General features: G+C 45.9%; 1 protein-coding gene across 7 annotated transcripts in view; it reads right to left on the bottom strand.

Moving 5' to 3' along the window:
• DAPK1 (death associated protein kinase 1) overlaps window positions 1-21,740 on the bottom strand; it is a 178,088-nt gene that overhangs the window by 24,754 nt on the left and 131,594 nt on the right. For all 7 annotated transcript variants that reach the window (XR_009051244.1, XM_057721042.1, XM_057721038.1 and 4 more), the window contains 7 exons: window positions 21,316-21,414; window positions 19,623-19,721; window positions 18,291-18,389; window positions 17,184-17,381; window positions 15,181-15,378; window positions 11,231-11,329; window positions 6,074-6,151 (listed from right to left, as the gene is read on the bottom strand). Coding sequence is in view for 6 of the 7 variants with exons in the window: in XM_057721042.1 (XP_057577025.1) it covers window positions 6,074-6,151; window positions 11,231-11,329; window positions 15,181-15,378; window positions 17,184-17,381; window positions 18,291-18,389; window positions 19,623-19,721; window positions 21,316-21,414 (870 nt within the window). In the remaining variant the exon portion in view is untranslated. The remainder of the gene's footprint in view (window positions 1-6,073; window positions 6,152-11,230; window positions 11,330-15,180; window positions 15,379-17,183; window positions 17,382-18,290; window positions 18,390-19,622; window positions 19,722-21,315; window positions 21,415-21,740) is intronic.

Below are 21,740 nucleotides of genomic sequence, written 5' to 3' on the forward strand. Positions count from 1 at the left end.
ACAGTAGACACTGTGACTATTATTTGGTAACTGCATTGCTTTTTGAATCCCTGGTTAATCCGGGTTTCTAGTTTCCTTTCTTCCAGCACCTTCTGCCCCCTGGCAAGTTAGTGTTCACTTTCTCATCTGCAAAGGTGACTGAACATCAGCAGGTTGACAGGGGGCACCATCGCCAATCTGGGAAAGCCAGATAAGAGCGTGGAGAGGTGACGTGGCTTTCCACACGTGGCAGGATGCAATTAGACCCAGCAGGATGGGAGCAGCAGCAACTCTTAATTATGCAAATGCAGTTTACTTGTGGTGAATTTTAAATTCTGGGCAAACTCCCAACTTTGTCCTATTTTTCAAAATATTCCTGGGCATCTTTCTTCACCATCTAGTCTCAGGCTTAGGAAAAGCAACTACTTTTAATATCAGTTTACGGAGAAGCTGATTAGAAGGACAATCGAACAAAATAAAAATAAGCCGACTCCCCAACCCCCCTTGAAAGCAGTATTTTAAAATCAGATAAGGATGGGCCTTGCAGTGATAGCAAGAATGGGTGCCAAGGTAAAATCTAAGTGCAAACCCCCTCCCTGCCTGTCATAACACGCACCCCGACTTTTTCTAGGAGAAGGAGAATTGGCTTGGCTAAGGAACAACCCAATTCTTGGGCAGGTTTGGAGGGCTGAAGGGGGTTTTGTTTAGTACTGGGGGTGAGTACTGGGGACGGCAGAGGGTGCAGTTCCTTCTTATAAGAAGGTGGTACCTACAACGCGAGGTGGAGCTGTGGGGGCCTCCAGAGACCCCAGAGCAATGGTGTGCTGGGAAACCAGCTCACTGCAGGGGGTGGGAGGGGTTGGGGTGGGGAGGAGGAGAAGGCCTACTTTGTATTTATACTGCCATCATGGCTGATTTCAAGCCCCGAATGCGATGGCACTGAACACGCAGCTGGGGAGAGATGTGCACGGTGGGCTCTCCCAGACAGCGCCTGGGGCCCCAGCACGCCACTACCTCCAGCTCTTCTCTGGTTGAACTGGGTCAGAGAGGAAGACGTGCTGTGCTCTTCCTTCCCTAACAAGCCCCAGCTTGGCCACCCTCTCCCTCACCTGCCAGACGCGCTGGCTGCAAGGTCTCACCTCCCTGAGGTCAGCCTTCTGCTCAAAGGATGCAAATCTTCTCCCACTCTCCTCCGGCCCGCCCTCCACTGCCTCATGCTGCTCAACAAGTTTACTCTGGTTCTACTTCCAGAAGCGAAAGCGCCACGGCTTACCCTTAGCAAATGTTTAAAAATATGTTCCTAGGCTTGCCAACTGATTAGAGGTGAAAACACAGGAGTATTTCTGTTGCTAATTTGGCCCTTAGAAACCAAATGGCATAACAAGGCAATTTAAGGCCAACACCCCTGCTGTCCCAGATACAGACCTCTCCCCATGACTGTGCTTAGGATCCACGTGGGGTGGGTAGGATGGAGGGTGGCACCACCCCAGGGGATGTCAGGAAAGGTGCGGAGGAGCAGTTTTTTGGTGTCCACAATGAATGGCGGAGCGAATACCTTGACATTAGATGCTTGGAGGTCCTCGCATCCTGCAAGGACAGAAAGTTCCTGCAAGGACACCCAAAATGCTGATAGCACCCTGGTGAGAAACACTGGCAAAATATGGAAGAGAAAATGACATTGAGAGGTTATAAATTACCCTCTTCCCGTTCCCTCACCCATTGTACAGGGCTGTGGACAGTCTTTCCCTGCAGATGATCCAGATTATGATTGCAAATAAATCTACTTTCTTGGCTTTCTCTGCAGGTAGAGCCTGCTCCTTGAGGCAGCCACCCACAAGTCCTCTGCGATGCATTCTCCAGGGAGGCACTGGGGCATGGCGATCATTCTCAAGAACCAGGTTCCAGTACTGGGTGTCCCCAAATCCCAAGCAGTTATTTATTTTGGGATTTATTAAAAAAAAAAAAAAGAGGGTGGTTAGAAACGCTTGGCAGCCAACTCCTCCCTTTCTGGCGACTCAGAAAGCTGAGGTCTAGAGCTGTTCGAACGAATGACTAAGGCAAATGAATACGTGGGTCTCACTGAACATGGAGTTGAGGAGACTGCTGAAGGAAATGCGGCTCTGGGAAACCCTGCGAAAGGTGACCCGTGCCCGCCACAAAGCAGGTAAGCTCACTGGGGGAAAGGACCATCCCTGGCTGGCGAGGAATTGGCACTGAAGAAGCCCTGATGGAGCCCTGAAAGCAGATATTTCTGTTTCGGTCTGGATCTCTGCTCTGCACTAATTAGTATGTTGCTTAACCTCGTGGAGTCCGTGTTTCCTGCAGGAACATCCCCATCTCGGGGATGTAAAATTACACTGCTGCCACACATACCCAGGAGTAAATGGTGGCTGTTACTAAAAATGACTCTCATGTGTACCCTGCCAGAGCTGCCATTGTTGACACCCCACCATCTGCTCCTGGGGGGGTGGGTCACAAGACAGGCCTCCACGGAAACCACCATGTTTCCCCGGGACTCGGAGAGTGGTCCACAGGACGCGAGCAAGGATGCCGACTGCGGCAAACACACGGTGTTTACTGTGTGCAGGCTGCTCTAAGGACATCACTTACACCACCCATCTGGTCCTCATCACCATCATGTGAGTAGCACTATACTCACCCCATTTAACAAACAGGGAAACTGAGGTCCAGGGCTGTTAAACAGTTTGCTAGTTAACCTAGCTAGAAGGTGGCAGAGCCAGGACTCCAGCGTCCGTGCTCTCAGCCTTTACCCCATATTTTGCCCTTGAAAGCAAAGATGAGAGGGGAACCTTTAGGTAGATTCTGGGCTCTAGGAGGGATGATGTACTATATTCACAGGCATTGAAATGACTTTCTTTGTCTCCTGACAAAAATCACAAGATAATGGTAACATACTAAATTAAACGTTGTAATATTCCCCCTCCCACTCCTCTTTAAAAAATCTAGACACCAAAAAACAAAGATACAAATTAATGGAAGAAAAAAAAAAAGGAAAACGCAAACTGGGACCCGGTAAGAACCCATGCCACACTGATTTCAAAATTCCAGTCTGGAAACAACCACCTTTCCCTGAGATGCATGGAGCTATACTTCCTATTTATATTCCTAAGTATGAAAGTAGTCGAAGCACTTGCACCTATCCAATCCACCCAACCTCAGCTATCATGTCGGGTGCTCTCCTTCCTGTCTTTTTCTGGGCATTTATTCACTGTTTCCAACCTGCTGTAATGGACATCTGGGTTTGCACTCAGTGTAGCAGTCTATTTTTAAATAAAAGGAAGTATCTTTCTAAGGGGTAGATGGGCAGTAAAACACAGCACAGTCCAAGGAAAAGCCTCATCCCTCTGCCAAAGGAGGGCACTTCCCGTGGTGACCCTCCGACCACCGGAGATCGTGGTTTACAGTTGATTTTTGCTTAAAGATGAACTGATTGTAACTTCCCCTGGGTCACTGCTGTAAAACAAGAGTTTCTGAGACGGTGAACAGCACTCCAAGCCCCGAAAGTATGTGGCAACAGGACTGTCCAGAGTGCTACACTTGTGAGTGGGGCTGCCCGTGTGCCAGCTGAGCCCAGGAAACACCCGCAAGGACCATGCTGGGGCTCAGGTCAGGTGGTACCAGGAGTAGCAGGTGGGTTAAAATCCCGCTCTGTGGAATTTGGGAAACCTGAGGATACCTGACCCAGCATGTTTCTATACCTGCTAAGGTGTTAAGCCTAATAAAGTGTTTCTTCTACCAGTGGGCCATACTAGAGGCTAAATAATTAGCTGTAGGAATGTGTGCTCATCCAGCCTGTGGAAAGGCCAGATTTCGCTTCAGTTTCTTTCCCCTATGGATGAATACTATAATGCGGAATTGATTTAAATCCATATAAAGCCCTTACACTGAGACAATCTGTCTATAAACATAAGACTCTACACTCTAACGTGGGGCCCCCCACTGTAAAATCCCGCAAAAGTCAGAGGTTGTGAACGGGCAGCCTCTGTGCCAATCTGGCCTGAAGCTGGCTGAATATCGCTTCAAATAAAGTGAATTTTAAAATGAGGTGATTTTATGTGAACGTTCATTACTGATTTGCTGACAGACTTGTAGGCTCCCGCATCTCGCCTCTTGTTTTGCCTATAAAAAAAAAGTTTTCCTAGTCCAAATTCTCCCTCACAAGGAGACAGTCCGTGGTGGTACAGAGTGGCAGAACACGAAGTCTAGAGTTAATTTAAGTCTTTCCTGTAAGAACGTGGGAATAAGGAGGGATCTCTTTCTAGAACCTCTAGATCAAAGGAGAGACTGCACCCCCGCAGTGGCCCGGGGGATCTGTGTTTATCAGCCAAAGCACAAAGGTATGAAAGTGAATTATCTACGCCAGGTCAACTCCAAGCCCTGGGGAAGAAATCATTCCAACCTATGTATGTGTCCCTTTGCACTCCCCTCTCAACCAGGACCAGGGGACCACTATGAAAATTCAAACTTTCAGTAGCTGTGAAAGTTAAGACATTATAATCCCTCCCCTAAGCACTTTTCAATCTATATGGCAGGATCTTGGTAGGATACCCTGAGCTTATTTTGCACAATACCTTTTCAATGAGCACTTAAATTAACTGAGTAATTTTTTTTATTTCTATAAAGTTTGTTTTTGAAAAATTATTACATGATTATTATAGGAAATTTGGAAAAATATAGTAATGTTTAATAAAGAAAAAATACAGTAATGTTAATCAAAAAAGCAAAATCCAAAGACACCACTGTTAGTCTTTTCCATGCATTTAAAAAAAACATAGCTGAGGGACTTCCCTTGTGGGTGCAGTGGTTAAGAATCTGCCTGCCATTGCAGGGGACAGGGGTTCCATCCCTGGTCTGGGAAGATCCCACATGCCATGGAGCAACTAGGCCCATGTGCCACAACTACTGAGCCTGAGTTCTAGAGCCTGAGAGGCACAACTACTGAGTCCATGTGCCACAACTACTAAAGTCCGAGCGCCTAGAGCCTGCTTGCCAAAACTACTGAGCCCACTCGCTGCAACTACTGAAGCCCACTTGCTCTAGGGCTCGCATGCCACAACTACTAACCCGTGTAGCTGCAACTACCAAAGCACGAGTGACTAGAGTTCAGTGCTCTGAAACCAGAGAAACCACAGCAGTGAGAAGTCCGAGCACTGCAACGAAGAGTAGTAGCCCCTGCTCGCCACAACTAGAGAAAGCCTGTGTGCATCAACAAAGACCCAATGCAGCCCCAACGCAGCCAAAAAAACAACAAAACGAAACAAAATAAAAAATAAAAATAAAAAAAACATAGCTGAGATTATAATGTGCACATAATTTATCTTCTGCTTTGAAGCCCAGGAACATCTTAAGCAATAAACTCCTATTACTAAAACCTCTTCAAAAACATTTTAGTGGCCCCAGACCACTCTATTTTACAGCTGTATGACAATTTATTAAACTTTGTTGCTTGTCATTCAATGTTTCCAATTTTTATTACTGTATTATAAATACTACCGCAATGGACATCTTTGTGCATAGAACTTTTTTTTCTCTGCGCTTCTTCCATTTCTTTAGCATAGAATCACAGACATAGAATCCCTAGCTGAAAGGGTGTGACTATTTTGAAGCCTCTCAGTACACACTGCTATGATGCGGGCTGGAAAGGCACACCTACATTTACTTATTTTTGTCATGTTTCCTTAAACCTTAGAGCAACAATGTTTGATAAACTGGAGCACAGGTGATATCCTGGAGCTCAAAACATTAAGAAAGAAGCAGAGTCAGCTTTCTCATTTCCCCTCTGCTTCATGGTGGGGAGGGAGTAGGTATCACAATGTGGGCAGGAGGAGGGAAACCAGGCACAGCAACTGCAAAGAGGCCAATGATTTCCAAGCCCAGATACAGAAGAAGAAATCAGAGAGGTAGCCAATGCGTTCATGCAAATCAATATGCAAACCACAGCACAGGACAGGTGCCTTTTAAAATACCACCTGTGTGTCCAAAGCCTCTTTTGTTTATTCTCATAGTTCACAAGGGAAAAGACAGAATTTTCCACATAAAAACAGAGCATTTTAGACCACAAACAAATTCTCACCTTTCGGAGTCTTGTGAGGAGACCTGCTACATGTTCATGCTGTTCTGATTTAGCAAGATCTTCTGCTGTCTTTCCATCCTGTTGGAGAAGAATGATTATTTTTTTCCTTCACAACAGAAAGCTGTGTGTTCCATACACCAATATCACCATCTGAGGCAGAAACAGTGTAACAGGCATCAGAAGCAAATAAGGTGGACAAAAGACCGTGTCCTGGATTACTTCCTTTCTGTGGAATCCTTGTTTCACTTGACTGTCCAGGAAAGGAAGATAAGAAGTAGAAAAAACCGGGCATTGGTGCTTTGAGGTCCAATGGCGAGATGTCTCAGGCCCACAGGCTTTAATCAAATGGCACCTCGTTAGCGGGCAGATTCCTCTGTGTCCTGAATTTCCCTCCAATTAGGAGATAAAGACTGTCATTAGCTGCCAAGCTCTACTGAGCCGAAGCTAACGTCTTAAGTCCTTCCATGGACAAACCTCAGCACTCATATCAAGCTAGTTACTGGTAATTACTGTGCCTTTCAAAGAAAAGGCTGAGTTTCACAGTTTTCATCCAAAGATTTTCGGTGAACATAAAAGGAGGACATAAGGGTCCACAGCACTTTGGTGTTTGCTTTTTAATTAGAGAATTTTCACAGGGCTGCATTTTCATACTGAATGAATTCATTTCTGTTTGCGGCTGTGAACACGCACGATGATAACTAACATTTATCGAGCACCTCCTAATAATCTGACCGCATCGTGTGCAGTCACCTCAGAGCCACTCTAGGGCGGCAGGAACGCCAGCTGCTCACGCACTACTGAGGAGGGACCGGAGGCTGAGGGACCGTTCTGCTGCAGTTTTAGGAATCGTTACAAATTTAGAAGTAGAAATGAGACGCAATTTCAGAAGAAATAAAAGCAGTATTTTTTTTAAAACAAGAAGACTAAGCAGTCTTTGGCCCATCTTTCAATGTTCACCAGTGACAAAGTTCCATTCCCGGGGAAGCTGGGAGATGCCGGGATCTGACTGATAGCACACCTGCCAATCGCTCAACCCGGGTCACAATCCCAGCCATCAGATCAGCTTTTCTCAGCCTCGGCACTCCTGACCTCTTGGCCAGGACAGTTCTCTACTGTGGGAGGCTGTCCCGGGCACTGTGGGATGTCTAGCAGCGCCCTGGCCTCCACCACTAGACACCAGAAGCTCTCCCCTTCCTCCGGCTGTGACAGCCCAGTGTCTCTGGACAATGTCAAACGTTCCCTGGGGGATGAAAACACCCAGTTGAGAACCACGGCCGTAGGCTGTGGTCGAAGCTCAGATGGGCGCTCTGGAAGAGACATGCTTTACAGACAGGCCGCCCACCTCTTTCTGCCCCCCGAGTCCCGAAATGGCTCCAACGGGCAGACAAAAGCCTCTAGTTTGCTTTGGCGTGAATTAGGTAGGTAACTTGTCAGACCACATCCACATCAGGGATTCATGCCAAACTGTTTAGATCCTTACTGACATGATAAGAACAGGCCTTAGTTCCCAAACCTCACTGCACGCTGGAATCTCCGGGGTCTTTAAGAACTCCTGCCGCTGGGCTCCCACCCGGACTCTCAGCTTCTACTTTTCTGGGGTGTGACCTGGACGTCAAGGTTGTAAGCCCTCCCAGGTGATCCTGCTGTGCAGCAAAGTTTTGGGACCATTGTCTTAGCTGGGAGAAATCTGAGCCTCGACTTAAATTTTCTGTCATCTGGTGTGACTGGCCATAGATTTCTCTTGAAGACCTCAGATCTGCACAGTACACAGAGGATGTCCACTGGCAAAGTTACTCTCCACTGTTAAGCCTCTCAAATGTCAGGAAAACCATCAATAATTCCTTATGTTTGCACAGCACTTTACAGTTTGCAAAAAGTATTGCTCGAAAGGACACTGTTCAGCTTCCAAAAGAAATGTCTGCCAGTGTAGTGGAAAGAGTCTGAACATTGGAGTGAGAAGGACCCAGGTAAGTCCAGATTCTGCCTCTCCCGGTTGTGTGGTCAGTCACTCAGCCACCCGGAGCCTGGGTCTGTTTGTCCATAAGATGAGAAATGACACCCCGACTGCATCGGTTCTTGAGCAGATTGGAGAAAACCAAATGGAAAGAACCAACAAAGTACCAGGCACAGAAGAAGCAAGCAGCAGTAGTCATCAAGAAAAGAGCTGAGAGTGTCCCCAAACTCCCTGGCTTCCTGTCCAAAGGGAAAGGGGTAGGAGCTGGGTCTCTTCATTCTGGCTCCATGCTACCGTGAGCCCGAGCCAGGTGTCAGCTCTGCAGCTGGCTCACGAGCGATCCCAGCACTCACTGCCCTGCTCGTCACACACAGTGGTCTGGGAGGCCTCACTTAGAAGGTGATATTTGAGTCAAAACCTGAAGGAGGTGAGAGAGCAAGCCATTTGGATACCGGAGGGAGTCTTGCAAAGGACAGCAAGCACAAAGGCCCTGAGGCAGCAGAATGAGCAAGGCTGGGTTCCAAATGTGGTGCTCGGGGGACAAGCAGGGCTGGAGACCTGGACGTGTCCGTGAGTTCTCAGGTGCAGCCACAGCCCTGGGGCTGGTGAGAGGAGTAGGGGGCAGAGAGCGGGAGGGCAGCCAGCCAGGCAGGGGGGAGTAGCAGCAAGAAGACATGGAGCTGGAGGAGAGCAGCAGAGGCAGGAGGGGAGCAGGGGCAAGTAGGGCTTTCTTATCCGAGGCAGGGGAGAGTGTCAAGGAAGTGCACTGTCCTGGAGAGATGACGAGAGAGAACTGTTGGCACTTATGTGAGAAACAACAAGGAAAGGCAAGGAGGAAGTGCTTATAGTCCAACAAGAGTCAGAGTGGGGCTTACACTGGGGCCAGGGAGCAGAGGGGAGGGGTGGCTGCAGCTGGGATAGGCCACTGGCGGTTTCTGGTATGGCCTCGAAAGTTCTATTTCTAGACCTTAGTGGGGTCACAAAGGTGAAGTTTGTCAAATTCACCAAGTTTTACTTTTGTTCATGTTCTTTCCTTAAAAAAAAATCTGTTTTATTTTACAATTAAAAAGTTTTGAAGGCAAGGTGTCTGGGGACTCTGCGGAATCAAGGGGAGTCGGGGACAGACCGAGGTGGGTGGAGGAGAGGCGGGAGGCAAGGAAAAGAGAACCGGACATTCACAAGACTCTTCCCAGTTATCCTGGCTGAGGACAGACTGGGAGAGGGAGGGGAACAGCTAGAGGCGCTGCAGGGTCGAGGGCGGTGGTGCCAGATGGGAAGAACCGAGCAGTCAGGCAGAGGGGAAAAGCTGGCCCACAAAAAGGCTGGGCTGTGCCGTCCAATAAGGTGGCAGCCCACCCCACACGCAGCTCCTTGGGGCTGGAAATGTGTTCGAGCTAAGATGTGCTGTGGGTGTAAAACACACACAGGTTTCGAAGAAAAATCAGAGAACTGGAAATATCTCGATAATTTACAAATACTGATTACAAGTCAAAATGATAATATGTTGCATATTATAGTATAAAATACATTTCCTTAGCTGTTACTTTTAATATCTTAAAATATATGACTGAAATTAATTTCCTCTGCTTCTTTTTCCTCGTCAGATGTAGCTACTAGAAAGTTTAGAGCGACACAGGCGGCAAGGGGTCCTTCCCTGGAGGCAGCCTCAGCCTGCAGCACGGCCTCCGTGACGACACCCGCCCTGCCTGGAGCCCGCGTGGCCTCCACTGCATCGGCTGGGGCGGCCGTGCTCCTCCAGCCCCGCCAAGCCCCAGCTCGGCCGGGCCTGTCCGGGCTGTGCTCCAGCTCACTGCGCTTTCAGCTCCTCCAGGCTCGGGTCTTCCTTCTCTCGCCACTCTCTCTGAAGAGTGCCAAAAGTAACCAAAAATACTTCTCCTCATAAAAATGTACATAAATGCTCCTTCCTGGAGTGACTGGAATGAGTGCCAAGGCACGGATGGTCAGGGTTTGATAATGACATGTCAGGTCATTGCGTGGCCCTGGGTAGGCTTGTGATGGGCGAGGGGGTGCCCGAAGAAGGGACAATCCCATGTAGAGCACTGGGCTTGCAGAAGAGCCCAGCTCGGGGCTTGACATTGCAGAGAACAGACTCATTGCTTGTGGGGAGGGAATCATGTCTGCGTCACATTAGTGCAGCCAGGGAAGCAACATCCTAGGCCAGAGGTCAGTAACCATTTTCCGTAAAGGGCCAGGCAGCAGATTTTGGGGGCTCTGAGGGCCATAGGGTCTCCACTGCAATGGCTCAAGTTTGCTCTTGTAGAGTGAAAATGGCCACAGATGATACGTAAACAGTGGACGCGGCTGTGTCCCAATAAAACTTTATTAACAGAAGCAGACAGCAGGCAGAATGTGGCCTGTGGTCCCTAGTGTGCCAACCTTTGCGTGACTCTCCAACCTCAGAGCCCTGATTTTCCCAAGGTTTGCTACCATATTTCAAAACTCCAATGGGTCTCCTTGGAGAAAGACTTTATGTCAGCAAAGCTCTAGTGAGTTTTAAGAATCTCCCACATGAGCGAATGGAGACTCAATCCACTACTGGGCCAGAAACACTCAAATGATGATGTTTCACTACAGCAGTAAAACAGCAACCTTATCTCTTAGTGGACATATTTTTCCTCCTTGGTATTTCTTGAAATGTGAATCAAAGGGTTTCTTTTGCAGGGAGGCACCAGGTCTGGAATGAGGAGTGTTTGGGAGTGAGGGAAACTAAAGAAATCTCATTTTAAAATATGCAGTGGGCCTAAGAGCAAAGCCAGACTTTTTAAAAAAGAGAGAACAGCTCTTGTCACCTGTTTCCCCCCACGGAGGGGCTTCCTCCCCTCTCCCTGAAAGCCCAGGCATCTCCAGTGCCTCGCAGCAGAGGGGGCACATTTAGAAAAGATAAACACACGATCTAATAAAAAAAATTCAGGGCCTGTTGTGTAACACAGGAAACGAAGAGGCCAGTGGGAAACAGCAGGTGTTCCTGGCAGTGCAGGCCTGGTGAAAGAAGAGGATGAGGCGTTAACGAGATCTTACCCTGGATGTGTGTGGGCAAATGTTTACGTAACTGCACTGGAGGAGCTGAAGCTTAATAGCAGCCTGTCTGCTTTGGAGTGCAGTTGCCAAGCAATACCTTTCCCCTCGTGCCCTCAGGGCCTGAGAAGTTTGCAATTGCTTTCACCGGCCAGAGGGCTACTCACCAAGGTCAATGCCTCCACGTTGGCGCCCATCAGACAGAGGTAGCGGACCACGTCCAGAATCCCATTGTTGGCTGCCAGGTGCAGTGGCGTCCGTCCATACTGGAAGAGACAAAAAAGACCCAGGAGTGTCCTCACAACTCTGCTGAGGATGACATTTATGGAGTGATCTCACGGGGCCAGCATTGTGAGGGACCTGGGATCCACTGAGAAGAAACAGGGGGCGAGGTCTCCATCCTCCAGAAACCTGCCACCTCCTGGGGGAGGCAAGCCGAGCAAAATGTTTTCAAGCATTTTTCAGTTAAAAGAGTAACTTTAAAATAAAACTTCAAAGGATGAAAGAGTGGGAGGCTTATCATAAGATAACTAAATTAGGTTTCCTGCTATGCTGGCAGAAAGGAGGCATGAGTCAGGGCTGAAGGGCCCCAAAGTTTCGGAAGGATCTGCACCACAGTTCAAATTTAGATTACAGCAAGGGAAGAAGGCGTGGAAGGACAGCCACTGGGGTGAAATTCCAAGGCCGTACCCACCATTTTTTATGCCTGTGGTTCCCAAACTGTGTGCCGAGGCACCTGGAGGCACTGCAGTGAACTCACGGGATCCTGAGGAACATTTTAACGTTTTGATGAAACCAGCAGGTTCAGACACCAGGGACAGTACTAGCTCCAGGTAGTTCAGTGTCTCAACTCAGCTGGTGCCTTCCTTTCAATGATATCCCGTGCGCCCAGCAGGGGGTTGATGGCTGCTGTGATAATCAGGCCAATATCTTGAGAAAATCCAGGTAGAACAGGATATAAGGGTGGTGGCGTCCACTCTGAGTCCAAGGTTTAAGGAGTTATGAGGTGCCCAACACGCATACACATCCCATTAGTACATAACTGTGGTTAATTAAGCATGAACTAAAAATAGTTTCCTTTCAATTTATGTGGATCATTTATTCCCACAGCTACTAAGTTGTTAGGACATAAATACTAGGTTGTTTGGATGGAATGACTTAATAAACAGAACTTTAGGTATTTTTCTTGCTCTGAGGAAGCCATGAAAATGATTACTAAGACGTTGCGGACATTATGAACTGAGCAAGTTTGGGTGTCTCTGTTTTATGCTGTTTATGTGCAAATGTAGGTTTCTGTTAGGAAGTTAACACATGCTCAGGTAGAATAACCAAACAACACAGAAGCATATATATTAGAAAAATGAAGTCTCCCTCCCCCTCCCCCAAACTCCCCTACTCAGAGCTAGCCCTATGAAAACCTTCTAGGCTTTTCTCTACGAATCCATAAATGGAGAAAAATAACCCGAAGAGCCAAGACATTAACCATACTCTACCTTCTATTCTGTCATTTGCTTTTTTCACCTAACAGTAGATTGTGAATACTATTATTTCATGTCCATAATGAAATCTATCACATTCTTTCAGATACCTGAGTAATATTCAATATGTGGCCAAAATCATGACTCATTTAGCCAGCCTACTGAGGATGGACACTTAAGGTGGTTCCATTTCTTGCGATTATAAATAATGCTGCGGTGTACGTGCATATTTATATTTTCTTTCCTGCTAGCTTCTAGAGTGATTTAGATAGCAGATATGAAGCTTTCAAATACCCTAGATTTAAAGTGAGAAGGAAAGGAGGAGGTCTGGAAGATCTGGATGAAGTATTTGGATTTCTGTGTAAGGAAGACAGTCTTGGTTACAAGATGCATAGTTTTATAGAAGGGAAGAAGGTGAATGAAGAGATGTATGATGAAAAAAGGGACTAGGAGAGTTTACACTTTGATGGTCCCAATGATTTATAGAACAAAACCCAAACTCCTTAGCATTCCATTCAAGGTCTTTCACTATCTGGACTCAATGTCCCTTTCAGCTGCCTCCCTCCTCTTCTTGAAATATGCTTTCCCCTCTTCTTCACCTGTCCAAGTCCTAATCATCTAAAATGATCACCTCTGAAAAGCTTTTCCCGGCTTCTTTGGTGTCCAGATGTCCATGTTTTTGGAGCACCTGTACCTCTATCACAGCAGTGATTGCAATATGAGATGCTGTTAAATTGAAATGTCTGTGTGTCTGTCCAAAGCAGCCTGAGGGCAAGAACCATTCCCTGCCCCCACCCCCCCACCCCTGGGCCTGGCATAGCGCTGTCAGAGAAGGGTGTTCATCGACACTTGGCGGGCATGGAATTCTCTCACAGGCCCCAGATGTGTGTGGGCATCTGTGCGTGTGTGCGTGCACATGCACGCGTGCATCAACATGCTTTTTCTACCTTCACTGATAAGAAGAGCCAATCCAGAAAGGAACGAAGGGTGAAGGGCCGTGCACTCTGCATAGTCTAGTTCCTCTCCTCTCCTGCATTCCCCGACGCGGCTGAGTTAAATAGCCACTCTCTGGATTTTCACATGAGGAGAATGCAGACACAGAATGTCTGTCTCACTGCAATGAGCGTCAAAAATTGTGACAAGTTCCTGTCACATACTGGTGACGGGGGTAGGATCTGAATGGCCATTTTTATCTCTGGGGAGATTGAATCCAGGTAAGGAAAAGGCAGGGCACACCACAGGAAAGGAGTGACAGTCTGCCTGTGGGACACGGGCCGTCACTGTGCCATGTCCAAGCTCACAACCGGTTACCAGGGTGAGTTCATGTAGAGCCAGAAGTGCTTTCTGGGAAAATAAGGCCTTTCTCTTACTTTTCTGCACATCTTTCAAGCTCCTCTACAGCCCTTATCATCTTTCCTAATATAAACAATGAAAAAAGGAATAGAAAAACAAGCTGACACCCGCCCTTCTGAAGGTGCGAGACGCTACAATGTTGCAGTGCACAATGGCCAAGTCAAAGGTATTCAAATGAGTGCCACGGGGTTCCTACAGCTGCTTTTTATTCATTTAAAGACTCCTGGAAGGAAAGCCAAGGTCTTGATGCTGCTTAATATTACATTTAGTTTCCTCCTTAAGCCACTTACATAACTGACTTGGCAAGGTTACAATAGGATAAACTAAGGAAGCAACCAGCAGCTAACCGCTAAGACCTAGGATATTGCCTTCTCATATTTCCAGAATATGAAGATTAGCAATTTCAATTTTCATTAGAATTAATCACATAATATGCAAGAATTTTTTTTTTGATAGACCATAATTTTCCAGCCATTTCAGATATTAATTCTTTTTACCTCAAACAAATCACGATAAGATTCCGCTGGTATCATGTCTACCATTTATGAACAAACATTTCCTGCAATTAAGAAATTAATTCGACTTGGACTTTGTTTTTAACATAACAATAGTGTTTGCCTTTCAAACAGGTATAGGGCTGAAACCATATGAATATGCCACTGTTCTATCACAGTTGGTAATGAAAACCTAGATGGTATTGCAGGGGAAAGGGAAGGTGTTAGCTAATTTCTAGAAGTCAACACATGAGGATTTTTCTTTATCATTTACCAAATGATAGTATCCCTTTGGTCTTATCAAATTTATTTAGCACAAAAAAGATGTTATGAACTTTTGACCATAAAACTCTCAATGGGGTAAACTGAAGAAATCTGGTCCTAGGAATTTCAATCACATCATAACTCATTAGGTGTTTTCCTGAAGACAGTGCTCCAAGAAGATGCTTCAATTTGTAACATGTTCTCTGATTCCTCTACAGGAGGAGACACACACACACACACACACTCCTCCACCGCCCCCCGCCCCCGCCCCCCCCACTCCTCCATGCCCATAAATGGTAAGCCAGGCTCAGCAGGAAGTACCTAGTAATATAATAATTTTCTGTTACTCTAGGAAATTATTTAAAAGTCGTATGTAAAATATACTTAAAGTGGAGAGTCCTATAAAAAGGAACAGGTTCATATAAGCAATGCTGACTTCAAACAATGAAGAGCTGCAGACAGAAACTTGCCCAAACCCAGAGGCAGGTGGACAGACACGGGTGCACTCGCAGGGGTCTCCCGCTTTACCTTGTTGGAGAGATCCAAATTGCAGCTGGCGTCACAGAGGGCCACCACAATGGGCACATTGCCATCTTTGCAGGCCACGTGAAGGGGGGTGTTGCCATGCCTGTCTTGGAAATCGACGGGACAGCCCTGGTTGATGAGAGTCTGGATGACCTCTATCTGACATCGTCTCACAGCCAGATGAAGGGCGATGTGTCCGTCCTGAAACAAAAACCAGGGCCGTGAGCACTTTCGTTTGGGCACGTGCGCCTGGCCGCTTGCCTTTTTAGCCACACTGGGCCAGGTTTAATTGGCAACAGGAGCGTCACTGCAAAGCCTGAAGGAAGATTAAAAACCACCAGCTTCACTCCTGGTGGGGTCGGGGCGAGGCCCCACATGTCCCATGCTCAATAATCACAGACTGAGCTGACCATTGGCTTGATGAATCTAGGCGTGGCCAGTACACTCGGGTAGGAAGACTCCACACTCCTTTTTGTCTCTGAATGGATAGGACTTAAGTTATTATTGGTATTCCAATGGCCTGTTTTATCAAGTATCTGAAAAACACGTCTCAAAACATTTGCTCAGCAATCTTCACTAACTTCCTAAGTAGAAAGTTTATGATTTTATGTTATAGCAGGAGAAACTGAGAGAGTGAGGTGATGTGCTGTCATATATATGAGAGGCAAATATAACATATTTAACCTCTGCAACCCACACAGCACCAGCCTGGGAATTCATTCCAGCTGCTATAGAACCCCCGGTGAAGAGACGCGCTGAGTTTTAGGAGCAGGGCAGAGGGAGTCTGGAAACGTTTCTCTTACTTACTTGTTCTCGGGATGCTCAGTGCCAGCACTGTTGACCTTTGGGGCCTGTCCTGAGAATCGTAGGCTGTTCAGCAGCACCACTGCTCTTGATCTTCTAGATGCCCCACCGTGGCTATGACAACCAAAAAATGTCTCTAGCCACTACCAACGTCTCCTGGGGGCAAGCTTACTACTCACTTGAGAACTACTTCTCTGTACCCAGAAAATACTTCACATGTGGCAGTTACTAAACTGACCACAGTGTGCCAAATCTAACTGTATATAGCAACATCACAGCCTCGTTTCAAGTACAAGTTCACACTAAGAACAGATCACGCTGAATTTGCTTAATTAAAAAAGGAAAACTTGGCCTGGAATTGAGATTGCCAAACAAATAAGAATAGTTTATTGTCGGACTTCCTAGGTGGCGCAGTGGTTAAGAATTCGCCTGCCAATGCGGGGGACATGGGTTCGATCTCTGCTCCAGGAAGATCCCACATGCCATGAAGCAACTAAGCCATAAGCCACAACTACTGAGCCTGGGTGCTGCAACTACTGAAGCCCGAGCGCCTAGAGCCTGTGCTCTGCAACAAGAGAGCCCACACACCACAATGAAGAGTAGCCCCTGCTCACTGTAACTAGAAAAAGCCCATGTGCAGCAATGAAGACCCAACACAGCCAATAAATAAATAAATAAATTTTTAAAAACACACAAAAAACCACACAAAAAAACCAAAAACAACAAACAAAACAAAACCCGGAGATGGGGAGGGAGACACCCTGATTTCTCTCCACCCTCCAAAAAAAAAAAAAAAAGAATAGCTTATTGTCTTTCTACAAAATAGCAGGTGATGGAAGTAAATAAACCACCTATTTCTTTGTCTATCTACCAATTAATAGTGTATTGCCAATTTCAGTCCTAAATGAAGATTTGTCTTTGGCTCTGTGATCATCACTATACCTGCTCCAAAGTTAAAAAGGCTAAAAATAGAGACCTGAGTTATCTGATCAATTCATAAATTTTGTTACATCCCGCAAATGAATATTAATTATTAAACAGAATCTAGAATCACAGAATTTTTGGATAGGAGAAGAGAAAGGATAATTATACTTGCTACATTCAAGTTTGTTATTTTAGGTAAGCTAATTGAGAAGTCTTGTGGTCCCTCCAGACCCCCAGATCACTTTTCAGCGAGTGGGATACATTCACCCACAGAGCACCTTGTCGGATGCGTTAAGGTCGGCTCCGTGCTCAGCCAGACACTCCACGATGTCATGGTAGCCCCTGGCAGAGGCTGTCAGGAGGGGTGTCTCTCCCTCTCGGTTCTTAATGTTCACGTTGCAGCCGGTTTCACAAAGGGCTTTGGCCACAGAGTAATAGCCGTGCCAGGCAGCACAGTGCAGAGGGGTTTCTTCTTCCTGGCCAAGGAGACAGGCACATAGAGAAGGAGAATGTAACACTATGGAAGAAAGCACAGGCATGGTGAGAGTCCTGGACAAATTTGGCAGTAAACTCAAGGCAGCGGAGAGAAAGAACTTGTAGCTATTGAAGCAAAACATTAATGTGAAATAATGGGAATGGGTCTGATGTCTTTCCTTAATTCAAATTCAGCTTTCTTAGCATTTTACTAACAACTGACTTTGCGGAGCCCACTGGAACCATCGGCTCAGCTCTTCTGAACAACAGAGCCCCTACGTGGGTGTATTTATAGCATCTTTCCTGTAGAAGTGCTGCCGTTTACTTCATTTGAGACTACTAACAGTAGGAGAGCACGTCTCTGAGCAAGAACTCTTCTAACAATCTTGATGCCTCAAGATTCCTGTCTTGTATATAGCATAAAAATGAGTCACATAAATGGATTATTGCTCTGGCAAAGAAAGGACCAAGATAACCGAGCTTTAACAAAAAGGGTTGGTCGTGAGGTCTATATATTCATGAGCAACATCATTAGACATATATCTGTCTACAAGAGGCTGCTATACTGTAGCGGTTGTGAACATGGACTCTGGAACCAGACTGTGTGGGTTTGAGCACCGGCTCCACCACTACTGAGCTGTGCTACCTTGGGCACGTTCCTGAACCTCTCTCTGCCTCAGTTTCCTCATCTGTAAAATGAGAAATATAGGGTTGTCCAGAGGATGAATGAATGAATGAATGAATGAATGTTAGTGCTTTCGTTTGAGTCCCTGCCCTTATCATTAGACTCATATATTCAAGCAGGAAACCTAACTTGGATGAAACTCCAAAAGACCCAAACATATCATTGACTGCCTGTACATCCATGCAAAGAGCAGCAGGAAGTGAGGACATCAGTTACCGTGACCCACCTTGTCCTGGAAGTCTGGATTCGAGCCAAAGCTGCACAGTAACTGAACCACATCAGCATGGCCGTAGCGAGCTGCCACATGAAGGGCTGTCTCTCCAGACTGCAAAAGACACAGCCAAAGATTCAGAGCTCCCTGGGAGCCATCCCACTCCCTCGCGTGCCTGGCTCCACTTCCTCCCCTGGGGTGGTGACTGGCCAGGGACCCTGGTGGGGCATCCATTATGTAGCTAGTGTTAAACCCACACACCTGGCTCATCCTGTGTGTGTGCTACCCCTCCCCTCCAAGTAAGAGTACATTCCCTCTTCTGTGATAGCTGTTCTCAATCTTCTTTACATACCGACGCTTCCAGCTATGCGATTTTTTTTTTCAAAACACAAAATTCCTTTCTTAAGGTTATTTAAACACTGGGTTTTATTTATGAGCAAGTGTCTGATTTCATTTTGCCTATGTTTAGAATGTAATTTCTTACATTCTCAGAGATTTTTAAAAACATTACCATTAGCCCATACAATAACATTCTATGAGTTAGTAATAGATGCAACTTCCTTAAGATATTTTACTTATATCTGCCATAAAATTGTCAGAATAAACTGATCTAAAACAAAACAGAACGAGATACTTGTTGCCACCCGACAGAAAACTGCTAGAATAAATGTATGTCTTTAATGTGAATGTCACCCCTTAGATATGGTACAGTGCACAGTCCACACAATGGTACGTGGCAGCCCTGACTGAACATGACAAATCAGTCTACTAGTATTAGAAGCAGGGAAGGGTTGCATAGTAGGGTTGCATAAGAATGTAGGCATCCTAGGTGCAGGTCCCAGCCCCCAATTAATTCACGGGGCTGCAGTGTGGACTGAATGAAACATGGGTACGTGAGAGTAAGGTATCTTCCTAAACCAATAATTTTTATAACATCTTTACCCCAAAAGCCTTACTTTACATGCATTGTCTCATTAACCCTTCTAGTGCCAGTGATCGTAAGGTGAGCACTGTCAGTCACATCAAAGAGGAAGAGAACGGTAAAGAGATGTGCATGTGGGGAGTCAGGAAGAGGATCGGGACTCAGGTCACATTCTGGTTGTCTTTCTGGCTGAGCTTTGAGTTTTCATGTTATGGGGAAGATACTTCACTGCTCACACAACATGGCAACCACTTGGCAGATTTCAGCTAAAATCAGGATTTAATATTAGACTAAGCCATCAGCAAAAAGAAACTTCTAAATTAAGTTCTCGGTAGAAAGAGTTTGGTCCTGCATCCTTGTTCTTTGGGTCATGATGCAGATGGCATGCCTTTTATTACTTTCCTTAAGAAGAGAAGTGGCCTTACCTTGTCTTTAACATCCAAAGGGCATTTGTTCTCATTGAGAAATTTCAAAGTATCTACATGGCCATGCCTAGAGGCCCAGTAGATGGCATTGGATCCACCCTGTACAAAAACCAAGGCAAAGTCACATTCCCAGACAGGGTCTAAATGCACACATCACTCAGTTGCTACATTTCCCTTCCTATGTGATGAAAAACTCCAAAGGAGCAACTCCCAAGAGGAATAAAACCCCATTTCATTTTTTGGTTTGACAAAGGAACCAAGGTTATGTAAGACAACATCCCAAGAAGCTGGGTGAAAGGGATAAGGGAGCTTTCTATACTATCTCTGTAGAATTTTTTTTTTTTCTTTTGTGGTGAATCTAGAATTATTTCAAAATAAGAAGTTGTTTTTCTTTTCTCAAACCCTTCATGTCAACTTCTGGTTAGAATTCCCTTTATTGTCAAGAGCCTCATTTAGTCCGTTTATAGCTCTGTTGAAAGTCTATGGAAGGGCTTCCTAGGTGGCGTAGTGGTTAAGAATCCACCTACCAATGGAGGGGACACGGGTTCGAGCCCTGCTCCAGGAAGATCCCACATGCCACGGAGCAACTAAGCCCGTGCGCCACAACTATTGAGCCTGAGCTTTAGAGCCCGTGAGCCACAACTATTGAGCCCATGTGCTGCAACTACTGAAGCCAACGCACCTAGAGCCCATGCTCCGCAACAAGAGAAGCCATGGCAATGAGAAGCCCGTGCACCACAACGAAGAGTAGTCCCCACTCACCGCAACTAAAAGAAAGCCCGCGCACAGCAATGAAGACCCAACACAGCCAATAAAATAAATAAATAAAATAAATAAATTTATAAAAAAAAAAAGAAAAGAAAGTCTATGGAAGCTCGACTTCCTTGGTGGCGCAGTGGTTAAGAATCCTCCCGCCAATTCAGGGACATGGGTTTGATCTCTGGTCCAGGAAGATCCCACATGTTACGGAGGAACTAAGTCTGTGTGACACAACTACTGAGCCTGCGTTCTAGAGCCTATGAGCCACAACTACTGAGCCCACACACCACAACTACTGAAGCCCATGCGCATCTAGAACCCATGCTCCACAACAAGAGAAGCCACTGCAATGAGAAGCCTGTGCACTGCAACCAAGAGTAGACCCTGCTTACCACAACTAGAGAAAGCCCGCATGCAACAACAAAGACCCAACGCAGCCAAAAATAAAATTAAAAAAAAAAAAAAAAAAAAAAAGAAAGTCTATGGAAGCTGATGACAGACCCGCTGTAATGACAAAAAACACTTGTGTCTACACTTCCAATGTGGTCTATATCTCAAAGCATAGCCTCCTTACTCTGCTGCCCTAATAAATGTGCGGGAAAATACATTTCTGATGAGATTAATTAGATAATGAAAACATTTTCAATGTGACATCAAAAACACCACTGAGTAAATGTGATCCGTAAGGATTCACTCTGGGGCAGGACACAGAGAAAGGCTGATGTCGGGCAGCAGAGCCATGCGGAAGATGAATGTTTGCCTTTTTCTTTGTAACATTTAGACGGACCAGCCTATTCAAGCAGTTCATTGTCCTTTATAGGAAACCGAGAAATGAAGTAGGGCATATGTGTTATTCTTCTCTATTACCTTTTGATTAGAGACATTTGGAAATACTTAAAAAATTAATTCATTTGCAATAAAACAGAATTATGACCTTATCCTGCACATCGATTCTTGAACCTCTTTTAATGAGCAACTGTAGCATTTGAATATTCCCACAGCCAGCAGCAATAAGTAACGGAGGTGTCCCATGCTGGAAAAAACAAGGAGAAAAAAAAATCACTATTTTTCCTATTTGGTAGGAAAGGAAAAGCCCAAACTACCACTGCTGCCCCAGACACCCTCCTGTGTCTCCACAGACACAGAACACATTCCTGTCCTGCTTGACGGGAATGGAAGACAGAAGAACACAACAGCTCTTCCTCTTTTGGATTCACAATCAAAAGTGACATTTTCACTTGCAGGATGAGTACATTTAAAATTTCATGGTTAGAGGCGGGTGCTAGGTGCATGCAGTAAGGCCCTCAATGCAAAAAGACCTTATTTCTAACTCAACTCACTTTCTAAGCAGAAGTGATT

The sequence above is a fragment of the Hippopotamus amphibius genome, chromosome 2, assembly GCF_030028045.1.
Source record: "Hippopotamus amphibius kiboko isolate mHipAmp2 chromosome 2, mHipAmp2.hap2, whole genome shotgun sequence".
NCBI classification, from domain to species: Eukaryota; Metazoa; Chordata; class Mammalia; order Artiodactyla; family Hippopotamidae; genus Hippopotamus; species Hippopotamus amphibius.